At 43.9% G+C, this 21863-nt stretch overlaps 3 protein-coding genes and 1 long non-coding RNA gene across 6 annotated transcripts in view; 2 read left to right on the top strand and 2 right to left on the bottom strand.

The window, feature by feature from the left end:
* cox7a1 (cytochrome c oxidase subunit 7A1) overlaps window positions 1-1821 on the bottom strand; it is a 2855-nt gene extending 1034 nt beyond the window's left edge. Inside the window, exons 1-2 of one of the 2 annotated variants that reach the window (XM_069534858.1) lie at window positions 1677-1821; window positions 239-325 (exon numbers count right to left, since the gene is read on the bottom strand). In XM_069534858.1, the coding sequence (XP_069390959.1) occupies window positions 239-325; window positions 1677-1691 (102 nt within the window). In that variant the 5' untranslated portion in view covers window positions 1692-1821. The remainder of the gene's footprint in view (window positions 1-238; window positions 326-1676) is intronic. The other variant, XM_069534857.1, reaches the window with a different exon arrangement.
* On the top strand, window positions 1086-1993 carry LOC138412096 (uncharacterized). Its single transcript, XR_011244600.1, has 2 exons — window positions 1086-1540; window positions 1626-1993. It is a non-coding gene; the product is annotated as an uncharacterized lncRNA (long non-coding RNA).
* Window positions 1994-3530: 1537 nt separating this feature from the next.
* supt5h (SPT5 homolog, DSIF elongation factor subunit) lies at window positions 3531-19921 on the bottom strand. 2 transcript variants are annotated; one of them, XM_069534854.1, is made up of 30 exons: window positions 19385-19542; window positions 19101-19210; window positions 18866-19022; window positions 18186-18254; window positions 12256-12267; window positions 12075-12144; window positions 11369-11437; window positions 11147-11212; window positions 11009-11039; window positions 10823-10891; window positions 9929-10180; window positions 9507-9596; window positions 9345-9415; window positions 9100-9205; window positions 8874-8964; window positions 8572-8708; window positions 8280-8435; window positions 7983-8129; window positions 7718-7864; window positions 7358-7483; window positions 7006-7093; window positions 6703-6837; window positions 6463-6565; window positions 6229-6356; window positions 5839-5947; window positions 5579-5737; window positions 5284-5452; window positions 4722-4919; window positions 4398-4493; window positions 3531-4051 (listed from the first exon to the last, which is right to left on the bottom strand). In XM_069534854.1, the coding sequence occupies exons 2-30, from the start codon at window positions 19182-19184 to the stop codon at window positions 3911-3913; spliced, it is 3276 nt and encodes a 1091-aa protein (XP_069390955.1). In that variant the 5' UTR covers window positions 19185-19210; window positions 19385-19542; the 3' UTR covers window positions 3531-3910. The 2 variants fall into 2 exon arrangements, with proteins under 2 accessions (XP_069390955.1, XP_069390954.1); XM_069534853.1 differs by lacking the exon at window positions 12256-12267 and having other exon boundaries at window positions 19385-19921.
* A 692-nt stretch (window positions 19922-20613) lies between these two features.
* Window positions 20614-21497, top strand: triap1 (TP53 regulated inhibitor of apoptosis 1). Its single transcript, XM_020108706.2, has one exon. It carries the CDS (start codon window positions 20708-20710, stop codon window positions 20930-20932), a length of 225 nt encoding a protein of 74 aa, XP_019964265.1. The 5' UTR covers window positions 20614-20707; the 3' UTR covers window positions 20933-21497.
* Window positions 21498-21863: the final 366 nt, after the last annotated feature.

The following is a 21863-nucleotide window of genomic DNA, read 5'->3' as shown; positions in this document are numbered from 1 at the left end:
ACAGTGGAGCAGGTCCGACTGCACGAGGCTGAAGAACTCTAACAACTGATGTCATAATTTCATAAGGACCAAATGGTGACGAAGGATTGGTTCAGATGAAGAAGCTGTCGATCGAGGCTCTAACCTCATTGGTTGAAAAGTTACCAAACTTTCCTGTTTCATATCAACTGTGAGTGTGACGCTGGGCGACAGCTGCTGATCTCATCAGATCCTGGTGACTTTAAAACAGTCGTGTTACCTGGAAGATCTTCTGAGCCTCGGGGACTCGGTTCCTCAGCTGCCGGGCGGAGCTGCTGAAGGCTCGGCCGGCCAGAACCGGAACTTTCTGCAGACACAACAAAACAAAATGGATGAAGAGAGAAGAAAAGTTTTCATCCCTGTACTTTCGTCTGAGCTGCAACGAAACCAGAACCACGATCGTTCATGACTCAACTGATAAGATTGGAGAGGTCAAGGGTCACGTTGAAATATAAATACATAACTGTGTAGACTGAAACTGATCGGTGGAGACAAACAACCAGTGCTGTAGTTCTACTTTACACATATCTATGATTTCACATCACTGCATGTTGTAAGTTTGAGTCTGTGATGGTGAAAGAAGAAAAAGACTCTGGACTGTTTCTGTTTCATCTGTTACGCAATAAAGAAAAAAAGGGTTTAATGACGCTGCAGAGTTACACTGACATTCTTCTGATTCGTCGAAGAATCTAAACTTAAACCAAATGAAGACAAGATGTCCTCACACGTCATGAACATCTTTGTCCTCACGGAAACGGACTGAGAGCCACATGTTCGTCGTGATGAAGCACATCTGGATCTTTTCTACGGCTGATATGTGAACTATGTAACTGAAACTCTAAAATACCAGGACGTTGACCTGGAGACGTGGTACTTTCACTTTAACTGCGTTTTTTTATTTGGAAATGAAACAGCTGTCACTTCCTCGTCTGACATGTGGGCGTTCAGCTGGAGTCTGTCTCTTTAAGACATTAGAACCCGACACTGCGACCAATCAGGAGGCAGAGGGGGAGGAGCAAAGTAAAATACTGAACTGAACAGCAGCTGTTAGCAACGACAACAGGTTTGTTACCTGACGTCATCAAGTCACAAGAGGAGTCGCCCCCTGCTGGTCTTTACACAGAAGACAGGCTTCAGGTTCTTCAGCTTCACTTTTTCACTCTTTTTTTATAAACTTTGATCGTTTCACGTCGTGTGTTTACCTTCAAGTAAAAGTACATCAAGGTCGTACTTTTAAAAGTGTTTGAGTAAATGTACTCAGTTACTCTTCACCAGGTGATCAGAGGAAAGAAGAGTGGAAACGTCTGTGTGTGTGTGTGTGTGTGTGTGTGTACGTGCTGAACTGCATTGTCTAACTGAAACCACAGAGGTGTGTGTGTGTGTGTGTGTGTGGAGGTCATGTGAGGTGATCCTGTCAGTAAATATAGATCATATCTTCAGTGTGTGTGTGTGTGTTTGTGTAAAATAACACAATCACACGGTGAACACGCAGCGTCTCAACGTCTTCCTGCTCAGGACAAAGGTCAGGTCACTTCAGTTCACTTTTATCTGACACACACACGAAAACACACATCGTTCGTTTCTGATCACAACTTTTCTCTTTTCAGCCTGAAACGATTCAAAGTGAGAAAACAGAGGAAGAAAATGGAGGCAGTTACCAGGAGGTGATTCATGTCTGTGTGTGTCTGCTGCGGTGCGTGTCTGCGGCAGTGTGTGTCGAGCTGCCTCGATTCACCCTCACAAGGACATGCGCACACTCAGACACACACACACACACACACACACAGTATCAGTGTTTCTGAACCTCTGCCAAACTACGATCTGCTGCAGAGGCCAAACAGCAGCGGCTGGAACGCTCATGTCTTTTTAAAATGTGATTTCATTTGAATTCATTTAAAATCCGACTCAGGCTGATTCTTTCAAATCAACTTGACTTTGTGAAAAGTTCTGTTTAAATAAAGTTGACCTCTGTGAACTTGTGTGTGTTGATAGTGGGGCGTGATTCATGAACGTTAGAATACTTCAGACCTTGTTCATCATATTATGACGTATTTAACCATTTCAGTTCTGATTGTTGAACTTTAGATTTTTCTAAAAGTGTGTTTTTACAGTTTTTAACATTATGAGGTAAAATATTTCTTTTTCACTGATTTCACAGAGAATAATTCATGGATGAGAATAATATAATAAGAATAGAATAATAACACATTTAGGGGACCGGTGGAGGAACGAGTTTCATTCAAGTTTGAATTTCTATATAAGAGAGTGACACACCACAGCTGAAGAGAGAGAAGTTCCACTGACGCAGAAATCTGTTCACAATAAGTTTAACTTTCTACTTCAAACTAATCTGATTAAACAAAACGTGTGGATTCGTAAAGTCCCAGGTAGGAATCAGCAGAACCTGAAGGAGGCACGGTGCCTCAACAAGTGAGCAACCTCATGGACCTGCTGGCCAGGGAGAGGGCAACCTCAGTACAGAGAACTACTGAGATCCAACTGAGCCAAGAGCTGGAGGAGGAGCTCAACCAGAGCTGGAGGAGGAGCTCAACCAGAGCTGGAGGAGGAGCTCCAACCAGAGCTGGAGGAGCTCAACCTAAAGCTGGAGGAGGAGCTCAACCAGAGCTGGAGGAGGAGCTCAACCGAGAGCTGGAGGAGGAGCTCAACCGAGAGCTGGAGGAGATCAACCAGAGCTGGAGGAGGAGCTCAACCAGAGCTGGAGGAGCTCAACCGAGAGCTGGAGGAGATCAACCAGAGCTGGAGGAGGAGCTCCAACCAGAGCTGGAGGAGGAGCTCAACCAGAGCTGGAGGAGGAGCTCCAACCAGAGCTGGAGGAGGAGCTCCAACCAGAGCTGGAGGAGGAGCTCCAACCAGAGCTGGAGGAGCTCAACCAGAGCTGGAGGAGCTCAACCAGAGCTGGAGGACATCAACCAGAGCTGGAGGAGGAGCTCAACCAGAGCTGGAGGAGGAGCTCCAACCAGAGCTGGAGGAGGAGCTCCAACCAGAGCTGGAGGAGCTCAACCAGAGCTGGAGGAGGAGCTCCAACCAGAGCTGGAGGAGGAGCTCCAACCAGAGCTGGAGGAGCTCAACCAGAGCTGGAGGACATCAACCAGAGCTCGAGGAGATCAACCGAGAGCTTGAGGAGGAGCTCAGACTAAAGCTGGAGGAGGAGCTCAACCTAGAGCTGGAGGAGGAGCTCAACCAGAGCTGGAGGAGGAGCTCAACCAGAGCTGGAGGAGCTCAACCGAGAGCTTGAGGAGGAGTTCCAACCAGAGCTGGAGACACAGAAGCTCAGCTGAACAACACCATCAAGAGAAGAAGAAAAAAGCCCATCAGAAAGATTACGAGCAGCTGGAGAAGAACAAGCTGCTCCAAGAAGAGCTGGAGACGCTCAGAGCCTCTGGTGATGATTCTACCAACACGATAAATCAGTGGATTTGTTTCCTGCGTTCTCATTGGTTGGTTTAAACGTTAGTTACTTGAGTCAACTGAAAACAAAACACAGAGAACAGTTCACATTTTATTGACATTTATTTTTTAACCCTCCTGCACCTGGAAAATCTAAAGTACTAACAGGCCATTGAGAAATCACTAAAAACAGAGTCAGACCACGAATGAGAAGAAAATGATGCTAACAAAAGTTTTTAAAAATAAAGTAAAATAAAAAAATCCACCAGAAGAGAGAGAGAGAGATGTTTGTCGGTGGGTCAGAAAAAATATGGTTTGTTGAATGAAACCTGCTGCTCGTCTCTGAACTAACCTACGTGTGTGTGTTGATTTTATGTGTTTTCTGTAGTCCCACCTCGCTGTGTGTGTGTGTGTGTGTGTGTGTGTGTGTGTGTGTGTGGGGGCCACACGTCTCTCTCTCTCTCTCTCTCCCTCCATCGGCCTCTCAGTGCTCAAGGCGTCCCAGGAACCTCAGGTTGAGGATCTTCAGCTGGTCGTCCAGCTCCATGCGGACGATGCCGTCGTCTCCATCGATACTCAGCAGGATCCCTGTGGCCTCGCGGTCCTCTCCCAGAATCACCTTCACCTGAACACACGAGGAAGAGGATCTCAGAGGACCAGGATAAAGTTCTAATATAACTAATACTATGAAAGTTACTCCGTCATAATAAAAAGTCCTGCGTGTAAAATGCTCAGGAACGTTAACGTCACTCAAATGAAAAGTGAAAGGCAGAAAAATGTCCCCTGTAATTTATTTATATCACTTTATAAGATCGAAAGAAAGAAAAGAAAACCTGCTGAGATGTCGACGATTAAAACACAGAAGGTGACGTAAAATATAAAACGTATGAAAATATATATTATTGTCACATTTGATGAAAATGATCCTGATGAGTGGTGTGAGGTGGAAACAGTCTCCTAGCAACAGTTACCTTGTTGTTCTTAGTGGGAGTGACGGGCTCCAGGTGGTCGCTGCTGATGCTGACAACCTTCTCCGACTCCTGCATGAACACTGAACACATCCCTCCCTGCACACGCACACGCACACACACACACACGTTAGGAACATGACAACAGTAATGTTGTTTCTAGATTCAGTATAAACAGAAGCATAAAAAAGTCTGACAACAATCAATCTCATAGTTTCCATTTTTGGAACAAACACATATATAATGAAGATGTAATGAGGTCAGGTGGGGGGGTGTGTGTGTGTGTGTGTGTGTGTGTGTGTGTGTGTGTGTGTGTGTGTGTGTTACCGTGATGCTCCTGATGACGCCTGTCTGTCCCATCAGGTCCATGAAGGAGTCTTTCACTCGGACCAGGATGTCAGTTGTCACCCAGTCGCTGCTGCCCTGCTCGATGTTGGAGCCCGGGGTGTGAGGGTTGTAGCCTCCAGGAGAGGGCGCTCCAGGCGTCATGGGACTGTAGCCCACAGGACTGGGGCTGGGACTGGCCTGTAGAGACGGCACAACTGTTAAACTGCTTTTTGACTCCGGATAATCTCTGGAGCGTCTGTGTGTGAGAACAAATGTCTGAGTCGGTGTCTCTGGAACTTTTCCAGCAGGAAATCATCTGGAAACTTCGCAGTGAGCGAGCGGACGTGTTTCTAACACGCGACAGATGTTTACGGAATCGCGCAGTTTCCGCCTGTTATCGACTCTGAACTTTGTGATGACACCTCGTCTATCCGCTGAGCCTTAAACTCACTTCCTGTTTCAAAGATCTGAACTAAACTACACAAATAAATCAAAAGGACAAACGATGTGATGGTCAAAACATTTATTCTCATCACATGAAATAAACACAGACTCCTCCTACCTGATAAGCCATGGGGGACGGCGTCGGATGGTAACTGGCAGGAGAGTGTGTGTTCTGGTAGCCGACCGGTGAGGGCGCCACCTGGTGGTAGCTCTGAGGACTGGGACTGGGCTGATAGGAGCCCTGAGGGGAGGGAGCTGCATAGGGAGAATACTGCTCTGTGTTGTACCTGCACACACACACACACACACACGCACAGACACACACACACACGCGCACAAGAAAATGTTTTTAGATGTTGAAGAAACTGAAGTTTGTCCTTTTTTTAAATAAATAACATTTAAGAAACACTCACATCGCGGGCGTGCCAGGTGTCTGAGGATTGTATTGAGGGTTGACCTGAGGAGAGGGGACTTCTGGGTAACCTGGGGTCTGGGGGTTGGGGGTTCCCCCATATCCCTGAGGAGAGGGGGAGGGCTCGTCATCGTAGCCGAAGTCGTACTCTTCCTCGTTTCTGCAGAGAAGAAACAAAAAATACAAATGTATTCAATAAAGAATGAAAAGAGATGAACCTGCACACAGTCTCTTTTAAAACAAACGTCGAGGTTGTGTTACCTGGAAGGTGTGTTTGGGTTGCTGGGGTCCCAGGCCCCGCTCTGACCTGGCGTCCGGCTCCCATCATGCAGCGGGGTCTGAGAGCCGTAGTGAGGCGTACGGTTTCCAGCTACAAGACAAAGGGTCTGTATTTATATATATATATATATATATATATATATATATATATATATATATATATATATATATATATATATATATATATATATAGTTCTTTACAGTCAAGTTTAATGTCAACAAGTAAGGTTTATCATCCTGACGTGTGTAAACGCAATGTGACAACTAATGACAGATAAACAGAGCAAAGCAGAAGAAACACAAATCATGGATCTGACAGACAACAATAAAAACATAAAACATATGATGTCAGACAAACACGCAGAGTCTCACCATCATGCAGCGGCGTCTGGGAGCCGTACATGGGCGTTCTGGAGCCGGTGCCGTACATCGGAGTCTGAGAGCCGTACATCGGAGTGCGTCCGTGAGTGGATGTCATTCCACTGTGTCTCTTAGCGCCCCTGGAGAGACGGAGGGGAATAAAAGTAGAATTGGACTCATTATCAGGTCAGAACAGAGAGACGGACACCGGGACACAATGGTTGGGGCGTGTTTGTGTGTACGTACATGGTCGTTAAGCGCTGCCTGTCCACAGAGATGGTCTGACAGGTGGAGTGAAGCTCCACTCTGGCTGTCGACTCTGTCGCGTCCTTCACCACACCGATGTATCCTGGGAAACGGAGGGAAAACTCATCAGCGTCACCTCTTTTAAAAACGAGGAGTCGACCAGGAGCGAGATGACGGCACTGATCAAACTTTCACTCCGATTCGGGGTTTTTCAAAATAAAACTTCATCCTTCGTCTTACCTTTGTATGGTCCCTGAGAGATACGAACTGTCTGACCAATCAGTTCGTTGTCTCTCCGACCTCGGCCCCGTCCCATTCCTCCTCCTCCACCACCTCCTCCACCACCACCTCCTCCTCCTCCTCTCTGCTGAGCACCTGGAGGACCACAGCAACACAACATCACTCTCTGTCTAAATCCTCCGTGCGCTCTCTAAATTACAAAGTGACTAAAACTAATCAAAAGGAAGCAATGACGCTGGGTTCAGACTTGTCTAGATACAGAGCAGGCAGACGAACGTCACGGTGTTTGATTCCAACACTTACCTCCTCCTCCTCCGTGGTGCATGGGGCTGCTGATGCGAGGGCTCATGGGAGCGAATCCTCCCACGGTGAAGTTGGTCACGTCTCTGGGCTGGAAGAATAAACACGTCACAAACTCAACACACGATGTAACGCTTCATTTTAGATAGTGGCTCAATAAATATTCACAGACCAGCATTAAAATGTTAAGCTCCCATGGTCATGGACTCGCTGCTGCCACTTTTATTACAGGACGCCAAAGACACGACTAAAAACAAAATCCTGCAGAACTGTGGCAACAACATCTGAGCCTAATCCATCATGAATCTACTTTCTGTCTTCATGCTCTGATGAGACACCAGCTGAAGGTGCTGACCTTGGATCCACCAGCTAACACCAGGTGTCTGGTCTTGCAGACAAACATGCCTCCGTTCTCCACCAGCTTCTTACAGTGGAGGAAGGCGAAGCCTCTGAACAGGTGTCGGATCTCGCCCTCGCGGCCCTGCACACACAAAACACACAGTGTAACACACCAACACACAATGTCATAGAAAAACACACACACTCAAGGAGTTACTAATGAACATCCTCCAAACAAAATGTCTGCGGCCACAAGGTGTCGTCAAGGCTCCAACAATTAGGATTAAAATTAAATTCAATACAAATTAAACCAGGGACCTGACAGGCTCATAAATACAGTTAACAACACAAACAGAGAAATAAGCTGCGTCCTTACCGAGTGCGGCCCGTCGATGACCTTCACAATGTCCTTGACGTGGATGTTGTTCTGCTCCGAGTCCAGAGCCACGGCAAAGCGGTTGTCCTTCCTGCGATTCACCGCCTGGTGGCGCACTGTCAGGACCTTCCCGTGCATGTTCAACACCTGAGGGACGCAGACGTTCTTCACTAAACGCACCGTTATAAATTCTTCATGTTGAACTGAGCAAAGACTCTGTTTGTATTCACCGTGCTGACGTTTCCATCCCGGATCAGACTATTACCTGGAAGGTTTCTCTCTCCAGTCGGACAATGACTCCAACCGTCTGTGGGTCAAGTTGGACCAGCTCCCCCCACTCATGCTGCCCCCCCGCATCAACACCGGACGCCGTCTCCGAACAGAGCTGCAGGTCTCTGGGTAATACCTTCAACTGTACACACACACGCACGCACACACACACACGCACGCACGCACACACACACACACGCACACAGGGTGAGACGGGGAGGTCAGTGTTCACTGTGGAAAACTTTTCATTCATTTCTATCGGAGATATAAATACATGATTGACCGCAGGTACCTCGTGCATGGTGAGGTCAGAGAAGAGGATGACAAAGTTCTCCTCCACTCTGACGATGAGGCCGGTGTCTCCTTCATATCGTCCAGCAATCACCTTCACGTGGTCGCCCATCCGGAAATATTTTCTCAACTCGTGAGCCGGGAACTCCAGAGGGTCCTACATTAACACACCAACCTTGAAGTGACCACCACTTAAAGTCTGACAGAGCTGTATGTAGCCAGAACGCTCGGAACACTGTGGTGTGGATGCAGCCTGTGTGTGTTTGAAAGTGTGTAAATATGTGTGTGTGCACCTTCAGGTCTTCGTGTTTGGGCATGATGGTGATCTTGTTGCCGTCCACACTCAGGATTTTCCCCTGCAAGTTGATCAACTCTCCCTCACACACCTCCACGTTGTCACCGGCCTGCAGGTTGTGTTCACGCTCTTTACCTGCACACAGAGAGACAAAGATCTAACCTCAGTTACATTTCTTTGTCATGGATTGAGAAGCACATCTTAGAAAACACTGACAATTTCTTTCTAGATATATATTATACAGACACACAGACAGACAGACAGACAGACACACAGACAGACAGACAGACACACACACACCTGACTCTGTGACCACCTCCAGGTCGATTCCTTCAGGCTGGTCCTCAAACTTCTCCAGCTCGGACAGAGTCGGCTTCACTCCGTCTGTGATCTGACGACAGAAACCAAAACATAAGTGTTCCGCTCCGGCTCTGTTCTGTGGTTCCTGTTTCTGACAGAACCTCAAGTAACAAACGACACAAGGTTCTAAATGCAGAGAACCAGAGTGAGTTCAATGAATCCTCACCACTGCAGACATGGCAAAGCTCTTAAACAGGAATCCTTTGCGGCTGTAACGGTTCCCTTCAAAGATCATGAAGTCTCCATCATGGCTGACCTCCCCACCCAGGGACCTGTCAATCAAACCAGCATCTGTCAGTCATATACTCAACGACAGCCTCTGGTTTTATGCACGTCTTATTTGGAATTCGTAGATCACTTTATTACAACACAGTATTATCTGTGCCTGTGTGTGTGTTTGTGTGTGTGTACCTGATCTTCTCAGCATCAAACAGCCTCTGTGCAGGCCTCTTGAACTTCTTCCTCTTAGCGAACCAGTCTTTCTGCACGTTGAACACAGAGTCGACTGTAAAACACTGACTCAAGAAAAGAAGTGAGTTCAATAACCAGTTAACAAGTTAAAGTTTGCACTACCAGACTCATCTTGGCCTTGATACGGTCCAGATCTATTCGAGGGATCATCTTCAGGGAGATGGTGTTTTGACTCGGCTCCACGTAGTCGACCTGGAGAGAAGAATCAGCTTTATTTTACCGACAGCTCAATAAACAGAACAGCACGTTTGTTTTTGGAGCAGTCAGCTCAGTCTGGAGCACAAAGAGTCAACAGTTTGAAACGTCTATGTCATGACTCATGACATTTATATACATGTGAAAAACTCTGATCAGATTAAATGAATCACAAATCAATAAACTAACCTTTCTGTCCAAAAACACAGTGAACTAAGACTGAAGCTCAACATGTTCAATCTCACTGTGGAGATTTGATCTCACTGTGAATGTTTCAGAAGTGCTGATGTCATGATTTGTCATTCACTGGTTGTGACATCACTCTGTACCTGAGCGATGTCGTCCTTGTACAGGCCTCTCTTCAGTCGCACCCAGGACTTGGGCTTCAGGTTCGTGACCTCTTTGACGACCTTGAGGACGTCTGTCATCTCTTTGATTGGAACCATCTGCTGGTTCCAGAAGCCCATCCTCAGGTTGCCAATGCCCTCAATAGCGGACTTGACGTGCGTCTGTTTGTAGGACTCCACGTAGATGTAGCCTTTAACGTGATCCGGGGCGACCACCGACTTGATCTGCAGGGGCTGTGAGTTGGGGGAGGGGGGGGTGGGTTCAGATTAAAAAGGCAGAAAAGGTCAAATTTCAAAGACCAACATGGATTTAAATTTTACCAATATCAGGGAGTAAAAACATTTCAGATACCATCACTTATATATTTATTTTAGACTTTGTCATAAATAACTACAAATAAAAAGAAAATATAGAGAATTTTCTCCATCTTTTATTCTGAAAATTTTAGACACACTGGCTGGTTTTTAACGACCAATCGATAATTCGGTCACGCTCTACATTCCAAGACCGTAAAGCTGTGACCGAATATGCACTGGTGATGATAAATTGTATTTATACAAAAGTAAATAAAGACCGTCTAAACAAATTAATTCAGTTTGAGTTTGGTTCGAGGTTAAGCTCCACCCTGTACTTTATTGTTTACTTGCACTAGTGTATGGTATTTGTATTTCTAGTTACTCTTATTTTTCTGACACTATTACATGTTGAGTTGCTTGAGGTGCCTGGGATTTAAGATTTTCATTGCCAACATGTAGAAGTATCTGTTGTGCAGATGACAAATAAAACCTTTGAAACCCTCTAAAACAAGAAACATCAGGGTTCAACCTTTTTTTTCAAATAAAAGCAGAGCGTTCAAATGCGGAAGAGTGTCTTACTGTGTCGGTGAACTGGTAGGCGATGAACTTCCTCATCAATGCGATGGCTGTCGCCCTCTCCTCTCCGATCTGAGGAGACAGGACGTGATGTTAGAAGATGTGTGCTTTAGTGAAAACGTGTGTGTGTGTGTGTTTGTGTGTGTGTGTGTGTGTGTGTGTGTTTGAGAGTGTATTGAGGATACACACCTTGCACTTGACCGTCCACAGATTTGGATCCCTGATGAAGATAAACAAGTTTCAACACGAAATCATAATAATAAGAATAAATCTAATCTGATCTCTGACAGAGTCTCAGTGCTGATTGGTGGACGAGCGTTTACGTACTTGACCCCAGGAAGTAGCTGCTGCTGGGTGATGTCATCAGACAGCTCCTCTGACCCTCCGGAGTAACTGTGCACCACAGAAGAAGAAAAACATTTATTTAATATTTCATTGATTGTTTTTTTTCCAATTGGATGAAACCGTCTGATCATGTTCACCAGCTGTTGGTGAGGAAAGTTTCAAAATAAAACATCAACTATTTTACTGTGAATAAAAGATACTCACTGCTCCCCTCCTGAAGACTTGGCATACTTCCTCATGTAGTATTCACCCAGCGCCTCCTCTCTGGAGTCTCTGTAACATACAAACACACGACCAGGTAACAACGCCCAAAATAAATGAACCCAAAGAAACAAGAACGCAGATCTCCAGCTTCGTCCAGTTGGTCCCAGGAGACAGGAAACCAAACTCTGGAAGATGTCCCGAGACCATTTCAGAGTTCATGTCTAAAATCAGTTCTTGTGACGTGTGATCATTTTTGTATATGCTCGTTGCTTTGTTTATAATAGTTGTGTTGTTGTTCTTGAAGCACATTTGATTCAATTATTCAAAGTTGTATTAATTTAAACCTGATCAAAATCTGTTTGTCTTGATAACATGATTATTCAACAATAACTTGAGTCACTGTAATCGTGATGTAACTGTCACAGCATTTCATCTGGTTTGGTTCAGAGCTTCAGACTCTTCAGTTCAGTCTGAAGCTGAACATCAGGTGTGAAAGGTTCCTCAGACCAGAAGAGGAGTTCTGGGTCTGGATCAAACCGAACCATGGTTTTGTTGGTTCACAGTGAAAACACTTTGTTGGACAGATAACTTTAATTCTTTAGTCCCTAAATTACAACGTGAAACCAAAACTCACCAGATCAGATGAAACTACTGAACAAACACATGAAGCCTGGTTTCTGAGTGTGAGACGATGTTGACGTGTTACCTCCAGAGGTTCTGCAGCCTCCTGGAGCCAGAGTGGTCCTCATCCAGAACCACGTGGTCGATGGTCGACACTGAGGGGGACAGATCGGGCGGGGTTCATTTTAATATTGGCAAAATGAATTCAAATTAAAACCAAAGGATTGTGACTGTATAAGGGGAAAAAAAAGAAAATCTGACTTTACCTTCAGCCTCCTCTGCTCAGGACCCATCGAAGAGAGGAGGGAGGGTAAACAGACAAGACGGAAGAAAGGAAAATAAAGGGAGGAAGAAAATGGGGAAATGAAAAAGTAGAAAGAGGCGTAAAAGAGCAGGGGAGAGAATAACAGAGAGGTGGAAGAGGACAAGAAAGAGGAGAAGGACAGACAAGCGGAGAACCAAGAAAAGGAGTGGGAGGGTGAGAGAAAGGAAGTAGAGAAGGTTGGGATGGAGTGAGAGAGAAGAGGGCAGAGAAGAAGATAGAAGAAGAAAGGTAGAAGGAAGGAGGGAGAGAAGAGCAGCAGCAGGACAGTTGAAGGAGAGGAAGTGGAGGATGAGGGAGACAGTGTCATCAGGGCAGAGCACACAGGAGCAGAGTCAGGCAGCAGCGACACAAAGCATGATGGGAAAAAACAACAGAAACAAACACATTAATGGAGACTAGAGCAAAAAGAAGCATGAGGCCGGTGACGGGTCAATGTGGGTCAGGAGGGAGGACGTAGAAACAAAACTATACGAGGACGCTACGCTCACAGAGAGCGTCTTTATATACACTCACTGTCTTTATATACCGTCAGTGTCTTTATATACAGTCAGTGTCTTTATATACAGTCAGTGTCTTTATATACAGTCAGTGTCTTTATATACCGTCAGTGATCATCTTTATATAAACTCACTGTCTTTATATACCGTCAGTGTCTTTATATACCGTCAGTGTCTTTATATACAGTCAGTGTCTTTATATACAGTCAGTGATCATCTTTATATACAGTCAGTGTCTTTATATACAGTCAGTGTCTTTATATACAGTCAGTGATCATCTTTATATACAGTCAGTGTCTTTATATACAGTCAGTGATCATCTTTATATACAGTCAGTGATGGTCTTTATATACAGTCAGTGATCATCTTTATATACAGTCAGTGTCTTTATATACAGTCAGTGATCATCTTTATATACAGTCAGTGATGGTCTTTATATAAACTCACTAATGGTCTTTATATACAGTCAGTGATGGTCTTTATATAAACTCACTAATGGTCTTTATATACAGTCAGTGTCTTTATATACAGTCAGTGATTGTCTTTATATACAGTCAGTGATCATCTTTATATACAGTCAGTGATCATCTTTATATACAGTCAGTGATCGTCTTTATATACAGTCAGTGATGGTGTTTATATACAGTCAGTGTCTTTATATACAGTCAGTGATCATCTTTATATACAGTCAGTGATCGTCTTTATATACAGTCAGTGATCGTCTTTATATACAGTCAGTGTCTTTATATACAGTCAGTGATGGTGTTTATATACAGTCAGTGATCATCTTTATATACAGTCAGTGATCATCTTTATATACAGTCAGTGATCATCTTTATATACAGTCAGTGATCATCTTTATATACAGTCAGTGATGGTGTTTATATACAGTCAGTGATCATCTTTATATACAGTCAGTGATCGTCTTTATATACAGTCAGTGATGGTGTTTATATAGTCAGTGATCGTCTTTATATACAGTCAGTGATCATCTTTATATACAGTCAGGGATGGTCTTTATATACAGTCAGTGATCATCTTTATATACAGTCAGTGATCATCTTTATATACAGTCAGTGATCATCTTTATATACAGTCAGTGATGGTGTTTATATACAGTCAGTGATCATCTTTATATACAGTCAGTGATCGTCTTTATATACAGTCAGTGATGGTGTTTATATAGTCAGTGATCGTCTTTATATACAGTCAGTGATCATCTTTATATACAGTCAGTGATGGTGTTTATATACAGTCAGTGATGGTGTTTATATACAGTCAGTGATCATCTTTATATACAGTCAGTGATGGTCTTTATATACAGTCAGTGATCATCTTTATATACAGTCAGTGATGGTCTTTATATACAGTCAGTGATGGTCTTTATATACAGTCAGTGATGGTCTTTATATACAGTCAGTGATGGTCTTTATATACAGTCAGTGATGGTGTTTATATACAGTCAGTGATCATCTTTATATACAGTCAGTGATGGTGTTTATATACAGTCAGTGATCGTCTTTATATACAGTCAGTGATCATCTTTATATACAGTCAGTGATGGTGTTTATATACAGTCAGTGATCGTCTTTATATACAGTCAGTGATCGTCTTTATATACAGTCAGTGATGGTGTTTATATACAGTCAGTGATCGTCTTTATATACAGTCAGTGATCATCTTTATATACAGTCAGTGATGGTCTTTATATACAGTCAGTGATGGTCTTTATATACAGTCAGTGATGGTCTTTATATACAGTCAGTGATGGTCTTTATATACAGTCAGTGTCTTTATATACAGTCAGTGATCATCTTTATATACAGTCAGTGATGGTGTTTATATACAGTCAGTGATCATCTTTATATACAGTCAGTGATCATCTTTATATACAGTCAGTGATGGTGTTTATATACAGTCAGTGATGGTCTTTATATACAGTCAGTGATCATCTTTATATACAGTCAGTGATGGTGTTTATATACAGTCAGTGATCGTCTTTATATACAGTCAGTGTCTTTATATACAGTCAGTGATGGTGTTTATATACAGTCAGTGATCATCTTTATATACAGTCAGTGATGGTGTTTATATACAGTCAGTGATCGTCTTTATATACAGTCAGTGATCATCTTTATATACAGTCAGTGATGGTCTTTATATACAGTCAGTGATGGTCTTTATATACAGTCAGTGATCATCTTTATATACAGTCAGTGATGGTCTTTATATACAGTCAGTGATCATCTTTATATACAGTCAGTGATCATCTTTATATACAGTCAGTGATGGTGTTTATATACAGTCAGTGATCATCTTTATATACAGTCAGTGATGGTCTTTATATACAGTCAGTGATCATCTTTATATACAGTCAGTGATGGTCTTTATATACAGTCAGTGTCTTTATATACAGTCAGTGATGGTGTTTATATACAGTCAGTGATCATCTTTATATACAGTCAGTGATCATCTTTATATACAGTCAGTGATGGTCTTTATATACAGTCAGTGATGGTCTTTATATACAGTCAGTGATCATCTTTATATACAGTCAGTGATGGTGTTTATATACAGTCAGTGATCGTCTTTATATACAGTCAGTGATCATCTTTATATACAGTCAGTGATGGTCTTTATATACAGTCAGTGATGGTCTTTATATACAGTCAGTGATGGTGTTTATATACAGTCAGTGATCATCTTTATATACAGTCAGTGATGGTGTTTATATACAGTCAGTGATCGTCTTTATATACAGTCAGTGATCATCTTTATATACAGTCAGTGATGGTGTTTATATACAGTCAGTGATCGTCTTTATATACAGTCAGTGATCGTCTTTATATACAGTCAGTGATGGTGTTTATATACAGTCAGTGATCGTCTTTATATACAGTCAGTGATCATCTTTATATACAGTCAGTGATGGTCTTTATATACAGTCAGTGATGGTCTTTATATACAGTCAGTGATGGTCTTTATATACAGTCAGTGATGGTCTTTATATACAGTCAGTGTCTTTATATACAGTCAGTGATCATCTTTATATACAGTCAGTGATGGTGTTTATATACAGTCAGTGATCATCTTTATATACAGTCAGTGATCATCTTTATATACAGTCAGTGATGGTGTTTATATACAGTCAGTGATGGTCTTTATATACAGTCAGTGATCATCTTTATATACAGTCAGTGATGGTGTTTATATACAGTCAGTGATCGTCTTTATATACAGTCAGTGTCTTTATATACAGTCAGTGATGGTGTTTATATACAGTCAGTGATCATCTTTATATACAGTCAGTGATGGTGTTTATATACAGTCAGTGATCGTCTTTATATACAGTCAGTGATCATCTTTATATACAGTCAGTGATGGTCTTTATATACAGTCAGTGATGGTCTTTATATACAGTCAGTGATCATCTTTATATACAGTCAGTGATGGTCTTTATATACAGTCAGTGATCATCTTTATATACAGTCAGTGATCATCTTTATATACAGTCAGTGATGGTGTTTATATACAGTCAGTGATCATCTTTATATACAGTCAGTGATGGTCTTTATATACAGTCAGTGATCATCTTTATATACAGTCAGTGATGGTCTTTATATACAGTCAGTGTCTTTATATACAGTCAGTGATGGTGTTTATATACAGTCAGTGATCATCTTTATATACAGTCAGTGATCATCTTTATATACAGTCAGTGATGGTCTTTATATACAGTCAGTGATGGTCTTTATATACAGTCAGTGATGTCTTTATATAGAGTCTCCTCAGGCTGCAGAGCTCGTCCTTGTGTTTTGTTTCTACTCCTCCAGTGAAGCGGTGATGTACCAGGAGCCACATGAAAAGCTCGGAGCACGTCTGTTAGTCAAGATAAAGGGACGTTCTTCTACCAGGCTGCAGGTTCAGGCAAATGATCCCACTGGTTTGAAGGTGGAGTGACCGACTACGTATCCAGAGCAACAATATGAAATATTAAGTCTTCACATCGAAGCTCTGGATGCAGACTCCACACATCAGTGTGTTTTTCACTTCCAGCCTGAAACTCTGCTGTGGCTGGATTTGATCCAAACAACATCCAACTGATTTCTTTTCATTTCTAGTTTTATCAAATTCAAAAAAACTAAAATCTCTGTGACTAATGTTTTAAAGTAAAATTGACCATTTGCAGCAACTGTGTGCAGTGAGCAGCTCTAGATCAAAAAGCCAATCACTGATTTGCCTTCGGTGCTTCCTCCCGTTAAACTACGCACTCACAAATACAGCTGTGCTCGGATGAGGTGGGGGTTAATACATTCTGTGATATGGATTTTATCAAATGGATGAAACTGATATTCCATCGGCTTCAGATACACATGGATATAAATGACGGCATCAGAGCAGGAGAGTATCTGGAGCAGAATTACCGTTAACTGAAGAGGACATGCATGACAGAGAGGAACACCAACGAAGACAGAGAGAGTTCAGTCAGACAACACGTGGCTAACTGAAGCTGCGCAGAGTTTATCAGATCAACATGTCAACACCACAGTCTGAACACTTTACACTACAGCTGCTTTTACAAACTGGAGAAATTGTTTCATTTCGGGAAATAAAAACTTTAAACCTGACTTCTGTTGATGTTTCAGTGAGATCAACACAGTGACTGAGTGAGGGGAGATAAACAATGGCTCTGTTTGTCTGGACGTCCTGTCGAGTCAGAACGTTACAGGACAAATATCACAAAGTGTGAAGTGGAAGTCAGACAGAAAATCTTCAACTGCTTTGGTTATGGCCACAAAGAAAACCACCAGCATGTGATTTCTCAATGAGCCACAAAGCCCTGAGTTCACTCTACCTGGTCTCCTCATCGGTCTATGTGAATTTTAAATACACACACGAGCACGTGTTAATTGATTCATAGAACAAACATACTAAAAATATGTTTATTCTGAGATGTTCACACGGAGCGAGCATTAAAAACACAAGGTTAAAGAAGCGTCTGAACACAGACGAGTTCATGTGCAGTTTGTAACGTTTACACTCGACTTTTTAACAAAACTTTTTCACACCCCTCGACGTGCCGCCAATGGTTTGGGGGCCTCTGACGAAACCGTCACTAAAAAAGAAGAATTTAAATCGCGTTGTCTCCATAACGTGAAGTTTGAGATTTCATGCGTAGATGAAGCACTTTTCTCCTAATGAACGTAAAACCATCCACCAGGAAGAGTTTGGTCGGATGAGAGCTTTAATGTTTATAACATAACTGTTTACATTCAACTGCAGACACCAGGTCTGTGTCTGACTCCTTTCTAAGGAACACGACCATCTACTCGATTTTCAAAACCTCATTTCAAACAGTTTGAGTTTTTTTTACCTTTCTCCAAAATATCTTCAGCTCCTTCCTCCCACTGATCGTCCTCATCCTCGTACTCGTCGTCCACATCTAGAAAGAGAGAGACAGAAAGACGGACAGGTTAGAGATTAATTCATCACTGAGAGGCAACAAGAGCGTCACGAGCAGAGGACGCTGAGGACAGAGACAAGAGGAAGGAGGACAGAGGTGAGGGAGGGAGAGTAGAGACAAGAGGAGGGGGAATATAGAGAGACGAGAGGGGGCAGAGACAAGAGGAGGACAGAGGTAGGTAGGAAGGATGGAGACAGGAGGAAGGGGGATAGAGGGAGGACAGAGACATCAGGAGGGAGGATGGAGACAGGAGGATAGAGGGAGGACAGAGACATCAGGAGGAAGGATGGAGACAGGAGGAGGGGGGATAGAGGGAGGACAGAGACATCAGGAGGGAGGATGGAGACAGGAGGAGGGGGGATAGAGGGAGGACAGAGACATCAGGAGGGAGGATGGAGACAGGAGGAGGGGGGATAGAGGGAGGACAGAGACATCAGGAGGGAGGATGGAGACAGGAGGAGGGGGGATAGAGGGAGGACAGAGACATCAGGAGGGAGGATGGAGACAGGAGGAGGGGGAAAGAAGGAGGACAGACACCAGCAGAGGAGATGGACACAGGGTAGAGGACGGACAAAGTGATGTGTTCATACCGGCTTCATCCAGGATGAATCCTCCGTGTCTCGGCTTCTTCCTGGGACGGTCGTCATCGTCCTCCTCCTCCTCTTCGTCATACTCCTCCTCATCCTCCAGGTCCTCTCCCTCCTCCTCGGCTACCTTGTCGCTGCCCACGGGGCTCGTCGCCTCCGCCTGGACACACAGGACCGAACTAATGAAGCCTCGCGGAGCCACCGGGCGGTTAGCACGCCTGGCTAGCAGTTAGCATACCTCATTCTCCACCTCCTCGGCCTCCCCGTCGCTGCTGCGCTCGCTCTGGTTGTCGGAGTAGTCGCTCTCCTCGCTGTCAGACATGTCGCGGGCCTCGAACACGACAGCAGCTGGAATAAAACAAACGCGCGGCCCCGCACTTTGAGTTAGACGCGGGTCGAGGCAGCTAAAGTTTTGCTAACACCCCCGCAGCAACGCATGCTAACGTAGCTAGCATGAGCGTAGCGTCCCGAATATCCGCGGAACGGCCGCTCCCAGGTGCGCGCTGAGCGGCTGGAACTCACCTGAGTGGATCCACCGACGCGTCCGACGCTTCACAGCCGAAGATCCGGAGCCGGTTTCGGTTGAATCTTGTTTCTCCAGCGGCTCGCACCGTTTTATTGGGGGAACCGCGAGACTTCGCGAAGCTATGGCGACCTCTCGCGAGAGTTGGTCGTCGGTAGGTGAAGAGAGTAGGAGGTCTCACTCCGCCTCACTTGTGAGAGACTAAATTATTTTTTAAATCCCTCTGGAGTTGGTTTTTATTAATCACCATTATTCAAATATAGTGAAACAATAACGCAGCATCGCAAAGACTGAGCGACTGGCAACGACAGGAACACATAGAATATATGATGCAAAACACACACGAAGAAAAAGAACAGAAGAATTAAGGTGATGTATCGATGGAACAGACCTTCAATCTGTAAACACAGCACTGACATCCGCTCATTCAGTCATCCCACTCAACAAGATACTTTATTAAATATATTTCAGATGTGTATTCTATATAATTCCTTTTAATGCTTTTATTAAATTTTTTATATTCTTTATATTGTGAAAATGGCTAGAGGGGAGCCTGTGACACAAGATTTTCATTGCCAGCGACAGCTGTATGTCGTTGTTGTGCACATGATAAATAAAGTATTGAATCTCGAGTTTCTTTTCCACCTTGAAACTCTAAAACCATCCTGACTGTTTTGTTTCCAACATTTAAAACAGTTGCACTTGAGTAGCGTGACTTCCTCTCTGTATATAAACTGACTGATGCCTCATTGAATAAAGTAAAAACAACCTTCCTCAGTCTTTTGCTTCTGCAGGCTCATTTGTCTTTTCATTTGCCAGAAGAGACGTTTTAATTTCTCCACACAAACCAGATATCCAGGCCTCAACACATGATCACGTCATCAGGCGGTTTCCCAGAAGTCTGCGAACTCAACAGAGATTGTGCTTTTTTTCAACTTTGGAGCTTCATTTTAATTTACACGAAAAGAAGTATTTAATTTTACGAAACATTTGTGGAAGAAATATTTTGCTGAAATTTCTGTCTGTCTATCTATCTATCTATCTATCTATCTGTCTATCTATCTGTCTATCTGTCTTTCTTTCTTTCTTTCTTTCTTTCTTCTTCACCTGTTGTTCCAGAATCACTTGAACTTTAAGAGTTTAGAAATATCCCCTCCGGAGTGACTGTTCGCTCCCAACACACGATCTCTGCTGCGCCGTGACGCAGCTACGTACGACGTCACTCTCCCGGCAGCCAATCGCGTGCCGCGGCCCGAGGAGAGTGACGCAGAGCAGTCGGCGGTTCGAAACCCTCCGCGGTGGTTCGAGTGTTCGCAGCCGAGATGAACAGTGTCGGGGAGGCGTGCACGGAGCTGAAGCGCGAGTACGACCAGTGCTTCAACCGCTGGTTCGCGGAGAAGTTCCTGAAGGGGGACCGGGGGGGGGACCCGTGCACCGACACCTTCCGGAAGTACCAGCGCTGCGTGCAGGCGGCCATCAAGGACAAGGACATCCCGGTGGAGGGGCTGGACTTCATGGGCCCCAACAAGGACAAACCGGAGAGCTGAGGCGGTGCACACCGGGACTCACCGTGTCCGCGAGGCCCACCGAGCATGCGCAGAAGCGATGTGTGCGTGCTTGGCTGCAGTGACCTCCAGAGGGCGCTGCAGCGGAAACCACCGATCTTTTAATCGGTTAGTCGATCGACAGGAAACGAACCAGCGACGATCGATTGTTTGAGCAAAAAAAAAAAGTTGTTATTGTCACGTGTCTGCGTGTTCACTGGGTTTCAGACATCACCAATCAATAACGATCACAGGATGAAAACCGATGACGACGTCTCCATGGACACGACGACCTTTGACGGATTCTTTGCTTCACACTTAGTTTTGAAATGACCGGAGGAAAATATGGATTCCTGTCAGAACATTTGCTCTTTTGGATTTTCTGTTGGGGACATTCATCCATCGCTGTTGTCAAAGGTCAATGAACGCCTGTCATATTTAGCCTTCACTGAACTTCCTGTACTTAATGTTTCCTTCAGTTTATTTTTTTTGTTCATGTGAACACGTGTGAAAACCTGACGTGTCTTAGCCCTGGACCATGACCTGAATAAACTCTCCCTTTAAAGCACAAGATCACTTTTTACTTCAAAACGTGAGCCGAGATCTACCACCCTGATATCTTAGCAAAAACCTTAGGAGGCTCATATTTATTATTTCAGTATGAATTCATGCATCTTCAGCTCCTGCTATTATTTCACAATAAAAAAACTTTGTAGACAAAAGAATGGATTTGGTCAACAGAAGCGCTGCAGAGCTTTTCTTTTGTGTTTGTGACATAAATTCAACAGATAAACATTCAAACTCACGTGAAAGATCATTTTATTCTGCAGTGAAACACAAAGTTGATCTGTCTGCGTCACAAACGTATTTACAACACTTCTTGAACCCGTTTCAAAGTAAAAGCACTCCAGCATTTCACTTCTGAATCCATTCA

This window comes from Paralichthys olivaceus, chromosome 11 (assembly GCF_024713975.1).
Source record: "Paralichthys olivaceus isolate ysfri-2021 chromosome 11, ASM2471397v2, whole genome shotgun sequence".
NCBI lineage: Eukaryota > Metazoa > Chordata > Actinopteri > Pleuronectiformes > Paralichthyidae > Paralichthys > Paralichthys olivaceus.
Note: the sequence above shows the minus strand (reverse complement) of the source record. Positions and strands in the feature narration are given on the sequence as shown.